The sequence below is a fragment of the Bacillus rossius genome, chromosome 5, assembly GCF_032445375.1.
Source record: "Bacillus rossius redtenbacheri isolate Brsri chromosome 5, Brsri_v3, whole genome shotgun sequence".
Taxonomy (NCBI): Eukaryota; Metazoa; Arthropoda; class Insecta; order Phasmatodea; family Bacillidae; genus Bacillus; species Bacillus rossius.
The window spans coordinates 4,649,137-4,664,545 of NC_086333.1; the positions used below are offsets into that span (position 1 = coordinate 4,649,137).

General features: G+C 44.7%; 1 protein-coding gene across 1 annotated transcript in view; it reads left to right on the plus strand.

Moving 5' to 3' along the window:
* Positions 1-248: 248 nt before the first annotated feature.
* The window catches only part of LOC134532208 (uncharacterized), an 806,722-nt gene continuing 791,561 nt past the window's right edge, over positions 249-15,409 (plus strand). The window contains exons 1-2 of the mRNA XM_063368628.1: positions 249-1,289; positions 2,896-3,105. Of these exons, the coding sequence (XP_063224698.1) occupies positions 249-1,289; positions 2,896-3,105 (1,251 nt within the window). The remainder of the gene's footprint in view (positions 1,290-2,895; positions 3,106-15,409) is intronic.

A 15,409-nucleotide genomic window follows, 5' to 3' on the forward strand; every position in this document is an offset into this window, starting at 1 on the left:
GTGCTACCTTTAGCGCTGTAAAAAATTGATTTATAACTAAGATCAGACTGTGATGTTTCACTTCTTGTATGCTGGCGGTCACGCACCCGAAACTTGTTGCATTTAGTTTCATGTGTGGATTGTATAAATTAAATGTTTTTCATTGCATAGACTATTCCACTGACCAGATAGTTGAAGGGAAGCAGAGCCCAAAGCAAACGGGTGTGACATTGTAAGTAGAAGAAGATGGGTTGTTCTGTTACAGAACCATGACCGCCATCTGCTTCGTGTGCAACCTGCCGATCCTGAGCCACCAGGTGGGGCTGGTATGGCAGGGCGGCAACGGCTGGGACGACCTGGTGCGCGAGCAGGTGGAGGAGTCGACGCTGCGGCAGCGCCTGGGCGCCGGGCGCCGCGACTCGGCTGCGCAGATCACCAGCATCTCGCCGCCCACCGAGGTGCAGGAGACCTCGCCGCCCTCGACCGCACGCCGCCGCCGCAGCTCGCTCGCGCAGCTCACGGACATCCTGCGCGACTGGGGCGGCTCCAAGGGCGCGCGCGGTAGCAAGAGCTCGCAGCTGTGTCGGCGCGAAACGCTCGCCGACCTGGCCAAGAGCCTGCCCTGGGGCCGCGCCGCCACCACCGACTCCTCCACAGCCGCCACGGTGCGCAAGCGGCGTGAGTCCTCGGCCGACCAGAGCCTCAAGAGCGCCAAGGGACGGCGCGACTCCACCGCCATCTCCGACCTGCGCTCCGACCTGGCGCGCCTCTGGTCGGCGCGGCGCGAGTCCACCGTCATAGGGACCATCATCACCGCGAGGGAGCCGTCCCAGCGACGCAGCTCCGGCGAGTCGGCCCGCAGCGGGCGGCGCGACTCGCTGACGGCGGGCGGGTCGCGGCGCGGGTCGGGCGAGTCGGCCCGTAGCGGGCGGCGGGACTCGCTGACTGCCGGAGCCACCTCGTCGCCGCCCAAGCTGCACCATCACCACCACCACCACCACCACCACCATCGCAGGCGGCGGGACTCGCGCACGGCAGAGCCGCCCTCCTACTACCTGCAGGAGCAGCGACCCTCGACCTCGTCTACGGCGTCGGACAGCGGGCCGTCGGCCGGCCGGGAGGCCAACCACCAGGCGCTGCCGCCGCCCACCATAGTGATGAGCTCCACCACGCCGCCGGCCACGTCGCCTTCAGGCTCTGCGGCCATGGTGGTGCCAGTGCCGGCCGCCGGGGGGTCCACGTGCAGCACTGCCGCCGGCAGCACCGCGCCCCACGCGCTGGCGTCCACCCGGAGGGACTCCACCACGCAGGTACTGCCGGCCACCGAGCTCTTGCAAACACAACACTAATGTAGCACTGTCTTTTGCGCATGGATTCCTATTACAGATTTAAACTAGTGGGAGAACAACTTTAATTTTCCAAAAATAAATACATTTTGACAATACATTGTTTACCCTTATATTAAAAAAATGCAGATTAATTCAAAATTGGTGAATATTGATTTGGTGAGTCTTAATGTTCAGTAAAACAAGCAGAATTAAAAAAAAATAATTATATATAGAGATAAAGCTTACAAATTTGTTCTGATATTTGAATGTCAATGATTTGCTTTCACAATATTAATCTATCGGCGGATTGAATTTTAAGGCATTGTAAAAGCTTATTGATGCTGGTAAAATGGAACTTTACTAAGAAAAATATTCTCGATCTCATTTCTTCATGTAAAACATTATATAAATCCTGAGTGTATAACTTGGTCTACTAATCTCAAACGTAGTTATTATTACAAGATTTAACTTCTGCTAGAAATTTTACACAAATAAAAAAAACTCAAGCATTTTGTTCTAGGTACAAATAAATAGTTCCAGAAAAAAATTATAAATATGTTTTGGGTTAACGAATAAAAAAATAATTTAAGGCTATAGAATGTCATTGAATAATTCAATTATTTTACATGTTCTTAGATTTTACAAGAAATAGAACGAGCAAAAAAAATTAAAATAGAAGAAATATATTAGACACAATCTAAGAAATATTTATAAATGTTTCACGAGCCTATAATAATGGATTTTATAAAAAAATTTAAAAAATAATTTTTTCATAAATGCCAGTAGTACCTATATATTTACTTTTGGCCCTGGCTTCTAGGTGTGGTACCAAGAGCGGTTAAAAGACCGACCTATCTAATGTTATGGCGGCCATCTTGCAATACCTTGAACTTTGACCTTGACCAGGTGGCCATCTTGGATTCCACCATCTTGGACCTGCATATTTATTTACTAGAAATTTATGCCATTTGGTTTTCTAAAACTTTACGCACTTTTGTAATCGAATGCCCCACACCCTAATGTTGCAATTTTCTTTACGGCATCCATCTTGAAAATCAGTAATTTTTATCCTATAAAATCGGGAAAATTTTAAAAATCTATTAAAATAATTCATTAAATTTTACTATAATATTTTTAAAAAAGTTTGGAATACCGTAACAGCCGCCATTTTGAAAATCCTTAATTATTATAAGAAAAACGGAAAAATTTGGACTTTAATAAATTAAAAATTATAATTATACAAAGACACTCCGACATCTCGGATTAATAATCACGACCGCCATCATGAAAATCCGTTATTAATAACAAACAAATTCGTAAATTATTTTAAAACTTATAAAAAAATAATAAAATAAAAACTTTCAGATATGAAGTTGGTGTTCAGCCCAGAACAAGGGCTCGGAGCAGGGCGGCACCGCGATTCGCAACCACCCAGGCATGGGAGGGGACTCCAGCAGGGAAAACCAAGCAGGCTGACGAAGGGGTCAGCTACGATGTCCAGGACCCATCAAGCAAGGGCTAGGGGCAGCCATGGACTCACGGCAGTGCTGGAAGCACTCAGCCGGAATCAACACGGTCGCTCTCCAAGACCCAGAAGCAGCGAGACAGCATCGAGCCTCCACACGACGAGGAAGCCGCCAGGCAAGTTCATGGTAGGACGATGGGCAGTAGCACGCTCGGCTCTCACAGGCAGGTATCACCAGTAGGGAGGAGGCGACGAACGGAAGATCCCACGGAGACATCTCTCGGCGAGGTGAAGCTGAAGATCGCTGGTGGAAGTCGGGCACAGCAAGCAAGGGTAACAGGGAAAAAGGATGGCGCGCCAAACTAAAAAAAAAGAAGAGGAGCCGCAACACCACGCACAAATCCAACAAAGACAAACTGCAAATACAAATTTCAAACACAAGTTCCTAGAAACACAAACACTTAACAACAGGCCAAGAGGCTAATCTCATAATAATACAATACTGCAAAAAGGCTTACAACAAACCCATAAAACTCTATTGAACGAAAGATTTCACCTGGGTTACGTGAGCCTTTAGAAATTTAAACTTGCACCTACAGCACCTAAACAAAAGGGTATTGGCACCCAAAAACTTGTCGACACAATAAGGTCCCTCATAAGGAAGAAGTAACTTCACATTTAATTGATCAGCCAACCTAGGCAATTTAAACGCCTTATGAATGTAACAGGTAACCGTGTCGAGTACACGTTCAATGCCTGGGCGTCGAGGCTGGCGCCGAGGGACGGCAAGCCCCACTGGTTCAGTAAAGGAATAGGAAATTCACGGCCTTGGAATGGGATCGAGGGTGGAAAACCAATAGCTGAATGAAGAGCCGAATTAAGTCAGACATTAATATACTCCAGATCTGAATCCCAAAGAGTCTGATCAGACCGGTAGAAGGAAATCAGGATGCTTTTGAGAACCTTATTTTACCGCTCTACCATGTTGCCCTGCGGAAAATAATCTGAACTAAAAATAGTTTTAATGGCCCATTCAAAACGAAAATTCTTATAGATAGTAGACTGAAAATACGGGGCATTGTCAGAAACGATCATACCTGGAGGACCAAACTACTTGAAGCCTTCATGTTTCTAAGAGGCAATAAAATAACAAATTTTGTAAAAATATTCAAAACAACAAGCAAACATACATAACCCTTCTTAGAACATGTCAGAGGACCAAAAATATCAATATGTAAGACATGCCAGGGCGCTACAGGAGGATCAGCAGCATACAAACCCACCTTAGTATTATGCTGCGGCTTAGAAATCTGGCAGTCGAGACAAGATCGAACAAAGCTCCGAACATCAGCATGAAGCTCGGGCCAAAACAGGTGCGCTGAAATTCTGCGAAAAGTTTTATCTATTCCTAGATGACCACCTAGGAGAGATGCATGAAAATAGGTTAACACCATAGGCCTCAAGACAGCTGGAACAACAGCCTTTTGGGCTCTGCCAGAAGTTCCTGTAAAATACAGCATACCACTCTCCTCAACATAGGGAACAGCCTTCTTATCATGAAGATCTCTAAGTACCTGCTGGCAGAGAGGATCCTGAGTCTGACATTCCTTGATTATAAAGTAGGATTCAGGAAAAAATTTAAAAGCAGTGATAAATTTAGTAGCATCATAAGAGCGGGGTTTCAAAGGCTCGAATTCATCGGTGCAAAAAATGCGAGAGAGAAAGTCAGCTATAACATTATCTTTACCTGGAATATGATGGATGACAAACTGAAATCGTGATAACCTCAAAATCCAACGACCCAGTTTACCTAGCTGATGAGGATGATTAAAGAGCATCAAAGGGCTCGGTTATCGGTAAATAAATAAAACTCCTGATTATCAAGATAACTTTCGAATTTTTCTAAGCCGAACAGTCAAGCCAAGGCCTCCTTCTCATAGACACCTAATCGATGCTCAGACTCCGATAGTAAGCGACTAGCATAGGCAATGGGCCTAATCTGGCCTTCCTCAAGGTGTCCTAGGATGGCTCCAAGCACATTGTGCGAGGCATCATCCTGAACGGCAAACTGTTTACTAAAATCGGGTAGAATGAGCACTGGGGGTGAAGCCATACATAACTTCAGCGCCTGAAAAGATTTCTCTTGTTCGGGGCCCCACTCAAAAACTGAATCCTTCTTACGTAAGATATTTAAGGGTGCAAATAAGGAAGCAAAATTATTAATGAACCTGGAAAAATAACCTAACATACCCAAGAAGCGCTGAACTCGCTTTAAATTTACAGGATAAGGAAACTGGATGATAGGGGCGATCTTGTCAGTATACATAAGGAGTGTACCTTGTGAAATAACATAACCCAATAATTTAACAGATGGTTTTCCTAATGTAACCTTCTTCGGGTTAACAGTGAGATTGGTCCCTCGTAAAGGAGAAACATTATCCAGGATCCGGCTCATAGCCTGACTGCCAAAACTAACACCCATATGCACACAATTAAATTCAAAATGGCCAAAAGTATTTGAAAATGCGGTATATTTGCGGCAACTAGGATCTAAGAGACACTGGTGAAAACTTTGATTCAAGTCAATAACCGAAAAATATCTAGCCTTACCTAGATGCTGAAGAGCAGACTCAACAGTGGGGAGCGGATAAACATCGTCTTTAGCAATTTTATGGTTCAAAGGAATGTAATTATGTACTATATGCCAGCTCGCACCATCTTTTTTATGAACTAAAAAAGTAGGAGTGCAAAAATCAGATGTAGAAGGAGAAATTACACCAGAGGCTAAGAGCTTATCCACGATGTCACGCATGGCCTGAAGTTTAGAGGGAGAGACCTTGAGATAGTTAGCACGGACAGGAACTTCATCCTTTAAATAGAATTTATAGGGCAAAATGTAACAATGTCCTAATTTAGAGGTGATAACATCGGAAATGGCGTAAACTAGGTCGGCAATAGCCTGCCCTTGCGCAATGCTATCAGCATCGTGACACTCAAAAATAACAGAATCACTAGGCTGCGATCGTAAGGGAACTTTCACAGAAGGGGCAAAGTCAAACCGGAGCTCACGCTGGCCCACATCCAGGACGCAGTGAGTCTTGCTCAAAAAATCTAAACCCAAAATACAATTAGGTGAAAGACCAGGAACAACAATAAAATTCCAATTCCAGGAATAATGCTAAATCTTAAAGTGAATAACCACGAACGTATTAGTGCGAAGGCACTCGCCATTCGCCACACAAATTTTAATCTGGCTTTCAGAAAATACACGAAAAGAATATTTAGGAAATGTTTCAATTAAGGTCTGGACAAATGTCTCACTAATAGCCGAGCATGTAGCACCGGTATCAACAAGAGCCGAAAAGAAATGCTCGTGAATACACACGGGCAAGAAATTCAGAAAAACAGAGTTAGAGGCTTTCCTATAGAAGCGACAGAAATGACCTCTTTTCCGTCCTGTCAATGGCGGTTTCCCGGACAATTACTCCGGTAATGACCCAATCCCTTACAAGAATAACATCTACGTGCGTTAACATCAACGCTTGATCACAGTCCTGAGTCACATGTCCAAACACGCAACAGTTTGCGCAACGGGCGCGAGTGTATGTTGGAACAGCATGTACTTGCTGCGCAGAAGTGGCAACAGTGCCACCAGTGAAATGCCGACGCGGCTGGGTAGTCTCAAGAGGCGGGGCAGACGGGCGGCCACCGGGAGGAATGACACCAGCCGCGCTGCCGGCGGGGAAGCGCGCACGCGACCCGCTGTAAAATTTACGTTGTGGAGAACGCCGCGCACGTGAGCTGTCATGAAGGCGAGGCGAAAAGGAGGAATGCTGACTTCATGCGTGTGTAAAACACGAGCGTCAGCATCGTGTGCGTCACTGCCACGAAAGTCTGAGGTAACCTGTAAGCTGCGAAATCCCCTGTCACGAACACGTGAAACGGATGTAGACCTATAGGGAGGCGAGAACTCACCCTCGTATTTAGACACCGCTAATAACTGCGCCTCTACCTCACTACCCCAAGCACGCAAAGCATTAAAGGTGGTAGGTGGAGCTAACATACCACAGTGGGTGAGCACATGGGGCGCAAAGTTGCCTAAAATATGCTGTACTAACTCAGGCTCAGCGATGTCAATTTCCAAAACATCGGCATAGGAAACAACCTCATCAATGTAGTGACTGACTCATTTGGACACTGAAACCTGAAAATCAAATCGCACTTACACGCGTCCATGACGCGCGGCGAACACACAGCATGAAGTACCGACATCTTAATAGTATGAAAATCTACCTTCTGTACAATAGCCTCTTTTAACCTAGACACATACATGCCAGTACACTTGCTAAGCAGAGCTTTCATAAAGGCGCCAGCTGACACCAAAATTAATTTAGCGAGGCGCTCAGCCTGTAAAAACATATCTAGAATAGGCCTAGCCTCACTACCACTCAACACAGGAAGGGATTTGAGAACAGAGAAAAACAATGTTTGAGAAAAGGAATTATTGGGAGTTGGACTTACTTCCAGTGTGGCCTGCACCGTCGGAACACCAGACGAGACGTCACTGACCTCGCGTATAAAATGAACGAGCCGGGCGCGCATGTCAGCCACGGTGTCGCTCGCTGAGGCAGGCAGCTGGTTCTCCTCGAGATAACGAATCAGCTCGTCGCGGTGAAGCCGGTAGATCCAACTGACTCCTGGGCCGCTCATGCTCATAAAAGAAAACAAGCAAAACCATTGCCGAAGCAGAGTAGAGTAGAATTTTGAATTTATAATCAAATTCAACTATTAATGTAGTGAAGATTTGTGAAAAAATGTATATCTCGGCCAAAGTGATTTATTATGATTTAAATTAATAAAAAATAAAAAAATAAAAAATAAATATTTAGCAATAAATCAAAATATAACAGGATTTTGGAGTATATTTAGGTCATGAAATAAAAAAATCATACCATGGATCATTACTGAGAAATTTAAATGCAATGTCTTTGGAACTCAACTTGTATCGAAATAAAAAAAAATATTAAATAATTTTAACAGTTGCATTTTTGTTCATTTGAAGATTTTATAGAAAAAAAAAGTATGTTTCCGCTCATTGTTCTGAAGCAACACAACAATTCCGTTACATGAACTCCAAGATGAGCCAGCGTTTGTAATGAATCTGGGAATTATTTTCCAATAAATCTCTTAATTTTTTTCAAATTGGCATTAAATTATTCTGGGCACTTGCATATGGGTATAATCAACGCATTGTGTCTCAACGACAAATGAACTAAAATGAAAGGATTACAAACCTATACATTGAGAAAGACTAATTTACCATTGCATTTATGCTTGTGTTTTTTTTTACTTTTTAACATATGCCAAATTTTACAATTAAACAATAAAAAATTAAATTAAAATTAATTAAAATCAAACTTCTCTTAATTGCTTATGACAACGTACATACCAAATTTTGCTGTGAAAATTATTTATTATAATTAGAAATTTTAACAAATCATAGAATATAGACAAAAGAAATATGAAGCCACTACAATAAGAAAATAAAACAAAATTCTCAAAGTGAATATACAAAAAACAAATATTCTGTTTGAAAACATATAGGGGAAGAGGGGGCAAGATGTGGACGCTAAGAAGAAATTGCCTTAAAATAATAATGGTTGTTGCTAAAATGGCGACAAATATTTATACAGGTGCACAAAATGTCAGGCTATCAATGTAAACTTAAATGATAGTTACAGATTACTCACTGAAAACAATGGCAAAACATTTACGATCTCACGATAACACCCCATCTTGCCCCATGTATGGGGCAAGATGGGGTGCCATTATTAACACATGTTACATACATAAGCAGTGGTTTCGTCCTCATCGTCTTCTCCAGCACATGCACAGTGAGCCCACCCTTGACATTCTATACACTTAACCCACGCTTCCGTTGATTTAGAAAACAAATGACCACAAAAAATACACTTAGCATCGTCAGTTTCTTTCACTTCAGAACTTTTGTCCTTTTTCTGTTTAATGGTGGGCCTACTCTTCTTTGTTGTCATCATTCTGTACTCAAGGTTCAGCTTCTTTTTGCAAGAAACAGGACGTTTTCCAGTTTGAGCTTTCAGGTCATTTCCATATGGTGATTCAGTTAAAATAGCAGTTTTACCACAGCGCCAATCACTAGAATTTTTCCTTTCTTTGCCGACATGGGGAAACGGCATTGTATCTTTTGGGGATACTCGACTAAATGCACCAGTGTTATTTTGTAAAGTGGAGAACTAACAGCTAGGAAATATGCAAATCTTATTTACTACAGGATTCTAGGACTCTGGTGTGCTATCTTTTTCAGTGACATCATCAGGCATTATTATGTCAGTAGTTTTCGACGAACAACTAGGCACAGAATTATCCTTGCATACTTGAGAACCCGAAGATTCTGGTATGCTGGCTCCTTCAACGACACTAGGTGCTGGTCTGTCAGTTGTTTTGGAAGGCAAGAAATCACTATCCTGAAAGACCTTAGTGTGTATTGGCCATATTCCCGTGGTTTGGAAACCATTGATGGCTGTCGTCATTGTGGCTGCTCGTAGAAAAGCACTTCCAAACAAGCTGGCTATCTGATACATTGTGACAACACGCCCTGGGTGGCATCGCAACCAATTGGTTACTGCAACTTCATAATATGTGCTGAGTGACTTCATGAATGTAACGTCCAGTGGCAGTGGGGCGGGAAACAGAGGAGGATAACCCCGTTTTCTCTTGCTAGATCAATTAGTTCAAGATTACTGTTTGCATAGAATGGCCGTCAAACAGTAATAAAACGCGATTATCTTTGGAGGCGTTAGTAAATTGCATAAACCCTTGAACCATTTTAAGAAAATGTCGGACTGCATCCAGCCTGATGGATGACATTCGGCCCAAGTTCCAGGTGCAGACCCATCCAACAGTTCGTCTTCCATCCTCTGTGGAGGAAATATCATCATCGGTGGCATGTAAACGCCTGATGCAATGACACAAAGTTCTACAGTTACTGTTTGTCCTCTCTCTGCTGATGTTAGAGTTCCAACTTGTTTTCTTCCTTTCGAACAGATGATTTTCGATCTTAACTTTGGCACTGATGACACACTTGTTTCATCGCAGTTGTACACTGTCTGGAGTAATTTGGTATTGGTAATAAAAGCTGTCCTAATAGTTCAAAAAATTTGTTAACCACAGTTCTGTTAAACCCAACTGCTGTCGCTGCAGAAGTAGATTCCGGTTTTCGAAGAGACAAATCCGGATGTCGCTTCATAAAATATTTAAGCCAGTCCAAACTGGCCTCTTCTTTGGCAACGTCAAAGTTAAGATTCTTGTTATTCTTCACAGCTAATTGAAAAGCTAGTTTTCTCAGATCAGCAGTGTTTAGACCAAACAACATGCCTTCCATTTCTTTGAAGTTAACTACTAGCTCATCTTCCTTTCCAAGACCAAACCTGGTTTCAAATGGTTCCAAACTGACCTTGAGTGGCTGATGAGAATTTTGTCGAAATATAGCCACCTTCCTTTCTAGTGTTGTTTGTGGAACATTAAAGGCAGCAGATGCCTTACGATAACCCATTTTGTTTTGCAAAACGTCGTCAATTGCTTTTTTCATCGATTCTTCGGACCACTTCTGTCGATCTGTCTTTCTTTTATAGGTCCGTACCATTTTGTCTTAAAAAAATACATCGATTAGGGACAATATTAAAATACCAAAGACATGTGGAATAAATTGTTTAAATGTATTTGGTAACATGTGCTCTTCTTAAAAATATTATGGTCTAACTTTATCAATATTATAATTGGTTGCCTTTTCTTAATTAAAAGGATGCTACTGTCGAGAGAGAGCCAAAATCTGAAGTTTTAAAACCAACATGGTGGATGGCACTCTCTCTGAGCATATCGGAACCGCCAGAGAAAGCTCTCTGTGACATGAGAGTAACGTAAACGCGAGTACGACAGAGCCCTCTCTGAGCCAGATTAAATATGGCCACAATTCAATTAACAGTTAGTTCAAATCATTTTCTATCAAAAAAATAGTTTAGTAAACAGAACTGCGCTTATCTAACTCAGTTATATCATTTATCATCCGCATAATTTAGCTTTAAAAACAATTCTTATATCTATTAAAATACTGGTAGATACAAAAAACAAAAGCTTCATTGCCATAAAAAAATATATTGTTAGAGAAATGTGGACTTGTGCTTATGTGCCTCCTACTTCCCCAAAACCCGTACGTTATTACTTTTTTACTAGACTATTACAAACGAGCAGGTATGGTTTTTAAACCTATAATATAACTAAAACTTATCAAAAGCATTACTCTTGGCATGACAATATTTAGGAGCTTTTAAGGGGCAAGATGCGAACAATGTTAAGGGGCCAGATGGGGACGTCCCCATCTTGCCTTAACTGTAGCATAAAACTTAAAAGAAGTATAATAACTTCACAGCTTTTTTAGTCACTTTGTTGTGTCCTATATTTGTCCTCGGCCTCTCTCTGCAACCAACATGGCCGCTTCGCCAAGAAAGCCGTATCCCAACAGGCTTCTATACACCAGCCGTGGGATATAGGCTACGAGTGGTGCCGTTTACATATCATAGATGGCAGCACGCATCTTTTGAACGGTTATAGCAGTGCATATGGATTTATTAATGACTGTATAATATAAAATGTGTGTCAGTGCTATATATGTTATAAGTAAATAATATCCTAGTGTGTGAATTACTGGGGAGGGCACAGGATGGCCTGTTTTCCTGTATTGGGGAAAGATTGTCGCTTTGTCAGTGACCAATGTCTGAAGGAGCTGTATTTAAGCTAGGTCGAAATGTGCCTAGCCAGAGATCCTTACCCCAGAGAAATCTGGGGAAATATAGCAGTATTATTGAATTGGTGTTTATTTACTGCTCTCCTCTCCTCTCCTCTCCTCTCCTCTCCTCTCCCTACTCTCTCGCTCTCTCTCTCTCCTCTTCCTCCTCTTCCTCTGGAGCGGCCTTCGAGATTACGCTCTAGACTCCATTCCCCCCCTTGGAGCGGCCCTTCGGGGATTTCGCTCTAGGCTCCTGTTACTACCCCCTTCTCCACTATCTTCACTCATGCCAAGCAAGAGGGCAGGTTAGACCAATATCTGTGCGTCAAGGAGCAGCTGCCAGCCTGCCAGTGGGCCTATCGCCCCACCTCATGCCACTCCATCACCCGACGCTGTTGCCGGGACACGTCAATTTGGCGCCCAACGTGGGGCCTGTGTCAGTCTAGATAGGCTGAGGACCACCTACCACCGCTAGAGCTTCTCATCACAGCCAGAGCAACACCCACTTCCAGGAGTGCAGAAAACACCTGGTGGCGCCCAACTGAACTGAAGGATGTCTTCTGGATCCTGTGCAGCACCCCGCTGCAGTGTACCGGATGGGCCCAGCATTCCCTGTGTATGCTGCAATGCCCAGTTTCACCTACAATGCCTTGGTATCGTGGAACAAGTCATTGAACAGGCGTATATCCACATATGCCAGCCCTGCAGACAACTTCTGGTAGAGAAGAAGCCAACAGTTCCAGCTCCCCGGCGCTGCTTTGCGCCGAACTGCCCTGGGACAGCCCTAGTCCTCGTCACCTGCCAGGCCTGTCAGCGCGACTACCATCTCGCCTGTCTAGGCTGGGAAGATACACCACTGGACCTTGCTGGGATGTCGTTTACCTGCGCCCAGTGTAGAGTGAATCCCACTTTACCTTCAAGTACAAGATCTGCAAGTGTACCTCGGCCCTTTAGAGGTCAGGATCATGAGGACCCTGTGCAAGCTGTACACCAATGGGAGCAAACCCTACGGGCACATGCAATCCACCCCACCGAATGGATGGACCAGATAGGTCCATTACTACTTGGGGAAGCCTCTAGATGGTGGAATAACCATGAAGGGCTGTATGACACCTGGGAAGAGTTCACAGGGAGCTTCCTGAACCAGTTTGGAAACCAATCAAGATTGGAAAATCTTACTGCCCAATTATATGGTACCAAACAAAAGGAAGGAGAGGATGTCGAAAGTTTCTTACTACAGAAAAGAAAACTTTATAAGAGGCTACACCCAGGGAGAGACCCAAATGAATTTCTTCCTACCTTGTTGGAGCTGGTGCGGCCCAACCTTCGGGCATTTCTGCGGCATCCACCTCCCGAGAATTTATCCGAACTTATGGTTCGAGCCCCTACTGTGCAGCGAGACTGTCTCGAAACTAGGGGCACTGTAACCAGCAAAATGTGGTCACCACCAACCCCGGTACAGGAATATGCTACCCCCAACAAAAGATTGCCTAAGTGTTGGCACTGTCCTGAACAGCACTTTCATCAAGACTGCCCGGTGCTCCGCTGCCAACAGTCTGAAAGGAACAGCCTCAACACAGTAGACCCCTGGAGGGAAAGAGTGGTGCCAACGAGCCCTACCCCTACACCGAAGGTAGAAAACCTCAACTCCCAAGCTCGGCTCGAAAGTAGACCGACCCCGAGCCTTATGTGCGTACAGCACCACCCACAACAAGAACTGCCAAGAGTCAAGGTGCAAGTGGACTCACAGCCCATTCAGGCTCTTATCGACTCAGCCGCCACCACTAATTTTGTGCACGAGAGTATTGTGCAGAGAACAGGGACCCCTATTAAGTCCCAACCCCAAATGGCCCAGCTTGCCACCCAGGGATCCACCATGACCTTACTGGGCAATGCTGTGGTACAATGCTGCATAGCCGATGTGGAGATGGAGATCCCATGTCTGGTCGCGAAGGACCTTCGAGAAGAACTCGTGTTGGGCCAAGATTGGCTCACCCAGCAGCAGGCGACATTGGACTTCGAAGATAAAACTATACACTTCGGACGAACGTCCCGCCGAACTCTTAACTGGGGCACCAAAGGAATGGGTGATCCGAACGCCCCTAATCAAAGTGGTGTTAACCCTAATCCTGGAATCTGCACTGAACAACACAGAGACCAACCTATGGTTGTGTTGACGCAAGGAGACCAGCGACCCCAAGAAACTCCTTCCCCACGCTCGGCCACAACCAAGCTGAGCCAAAATAAGTCAGGCAGTGGTTTTCAATGGCGTCAGAAAGGAGGAACCCCAAAGGGAAAATCAACCATGCAGTCGTGGAGACAGCCGTTGAGCGATGCCTCCTTAAAAGCAGGGTGCAACTGGAATAGGGAGTCCTTACAAGACCGAGGATTATGGATTCCCCACAACAAGATTCACCTGCAGCCATGGAGACAGAAAACAGATCTGTCCACAATACCCCGCAACCCCAGGAACCTGCTAGTCCCTCCTCACCGGGACAAGATTGTGCCTCCAGAATCCTCAGACCACGGGACCAGCTGGTCAGACCGGCCCGCTACCGACTAGCCTCCGCATAGTGCAGTGGCCAGTGTAGGGAGGTCAGCCCTGGGACTGAAGCCCAGGTTACTGACCTCTGGCAGGTGCAACGATCCAGGCCGAGGTCACAGAGGGAGGAAGCGAATTGTTGTGTCCTATATTTGTCCTCGGCCTCTCTCTGCAACCAACATGGCCGCTTCGCCAAGAAAGCCGTATCCCAACAGGCTTCTATACATCAGCCGTGGGATATAGGCTACGAGTGGTGCCGTTTACATATCATAGATGGCAGCACGCATCTTTTGAACGGTTATAGCAGTGCATATGGATTTATTAATGACTGTATAATATAAAATGTGTCAGTGCTATATATGTTATAAGTAAATAATATCCTAGTGTGTGAATTACTGGGGAGGGCACAGGATGGCCTGTTTTCCTGTATTGGGGAAAGATTGTCGCTTTGTCAGTGACCAATGTCTGAAGGAGCTGTATTTAAGCTAGGTCGAAATGTGCCTAGCCAGAGATCCTTACCCCAGAGAAATCTGGGGAAATATAGCAGTATTATTGAATTGGTGTTTATTTACTGCTCTCCTCTCCTCTCCTCTCCTCTCCTCTCCCTACTCTCTCGCTCTCTCTCTCTCCTCTTCCTCCTCTTCCTCTGGAGCGGCCTTCGGGATTACGCTCTAGACTCCATTCCCCCCCTTGGAGCGGCCCTTCGGGGATTTCGCTCTAGGCTCCTGTTACTACCCCCTTCTCCCCTATCTTCGCTCATGCCAAGCAAGAGGGCAGGTTAGACCAATATCTGTGCGTCAAGGAGCAGCTGCCAGACTGCCAGTGGGCCTATCGCCCCACCTCATGCCACTCCATCACCCGACGCTGTTGCCGGGACACGTCAACTTCCGCGGTTACAGTATTAAATACCTCAAACACTATGTTATTCAATACAATCCAATAAATATAACATTTTAAATCGTGGCCTACCTGTTGACCTTGCCAAAACCAATTAAAATAAGATCACAACAGAGAGATACATTAAAATGGCCACCGAACACAACGAAATACTCCAAGCTTACTAAAATCTTGTACGCCGAGCCAGCGTGACTTGCTCTTCGAGATTCAATCGTTTTCCGCAAGATGGCAGCACCATGCAGACAACTAAACACCTGCCCCATCTTGCATCACGACTCCATCTTGCCCCATTTTCCCCTAAGTTTACATATCCAAATTTATTTGCTTAGTTATAATATATATGTATGATTATCTTTAAGTAGTGATATAAAACTTCT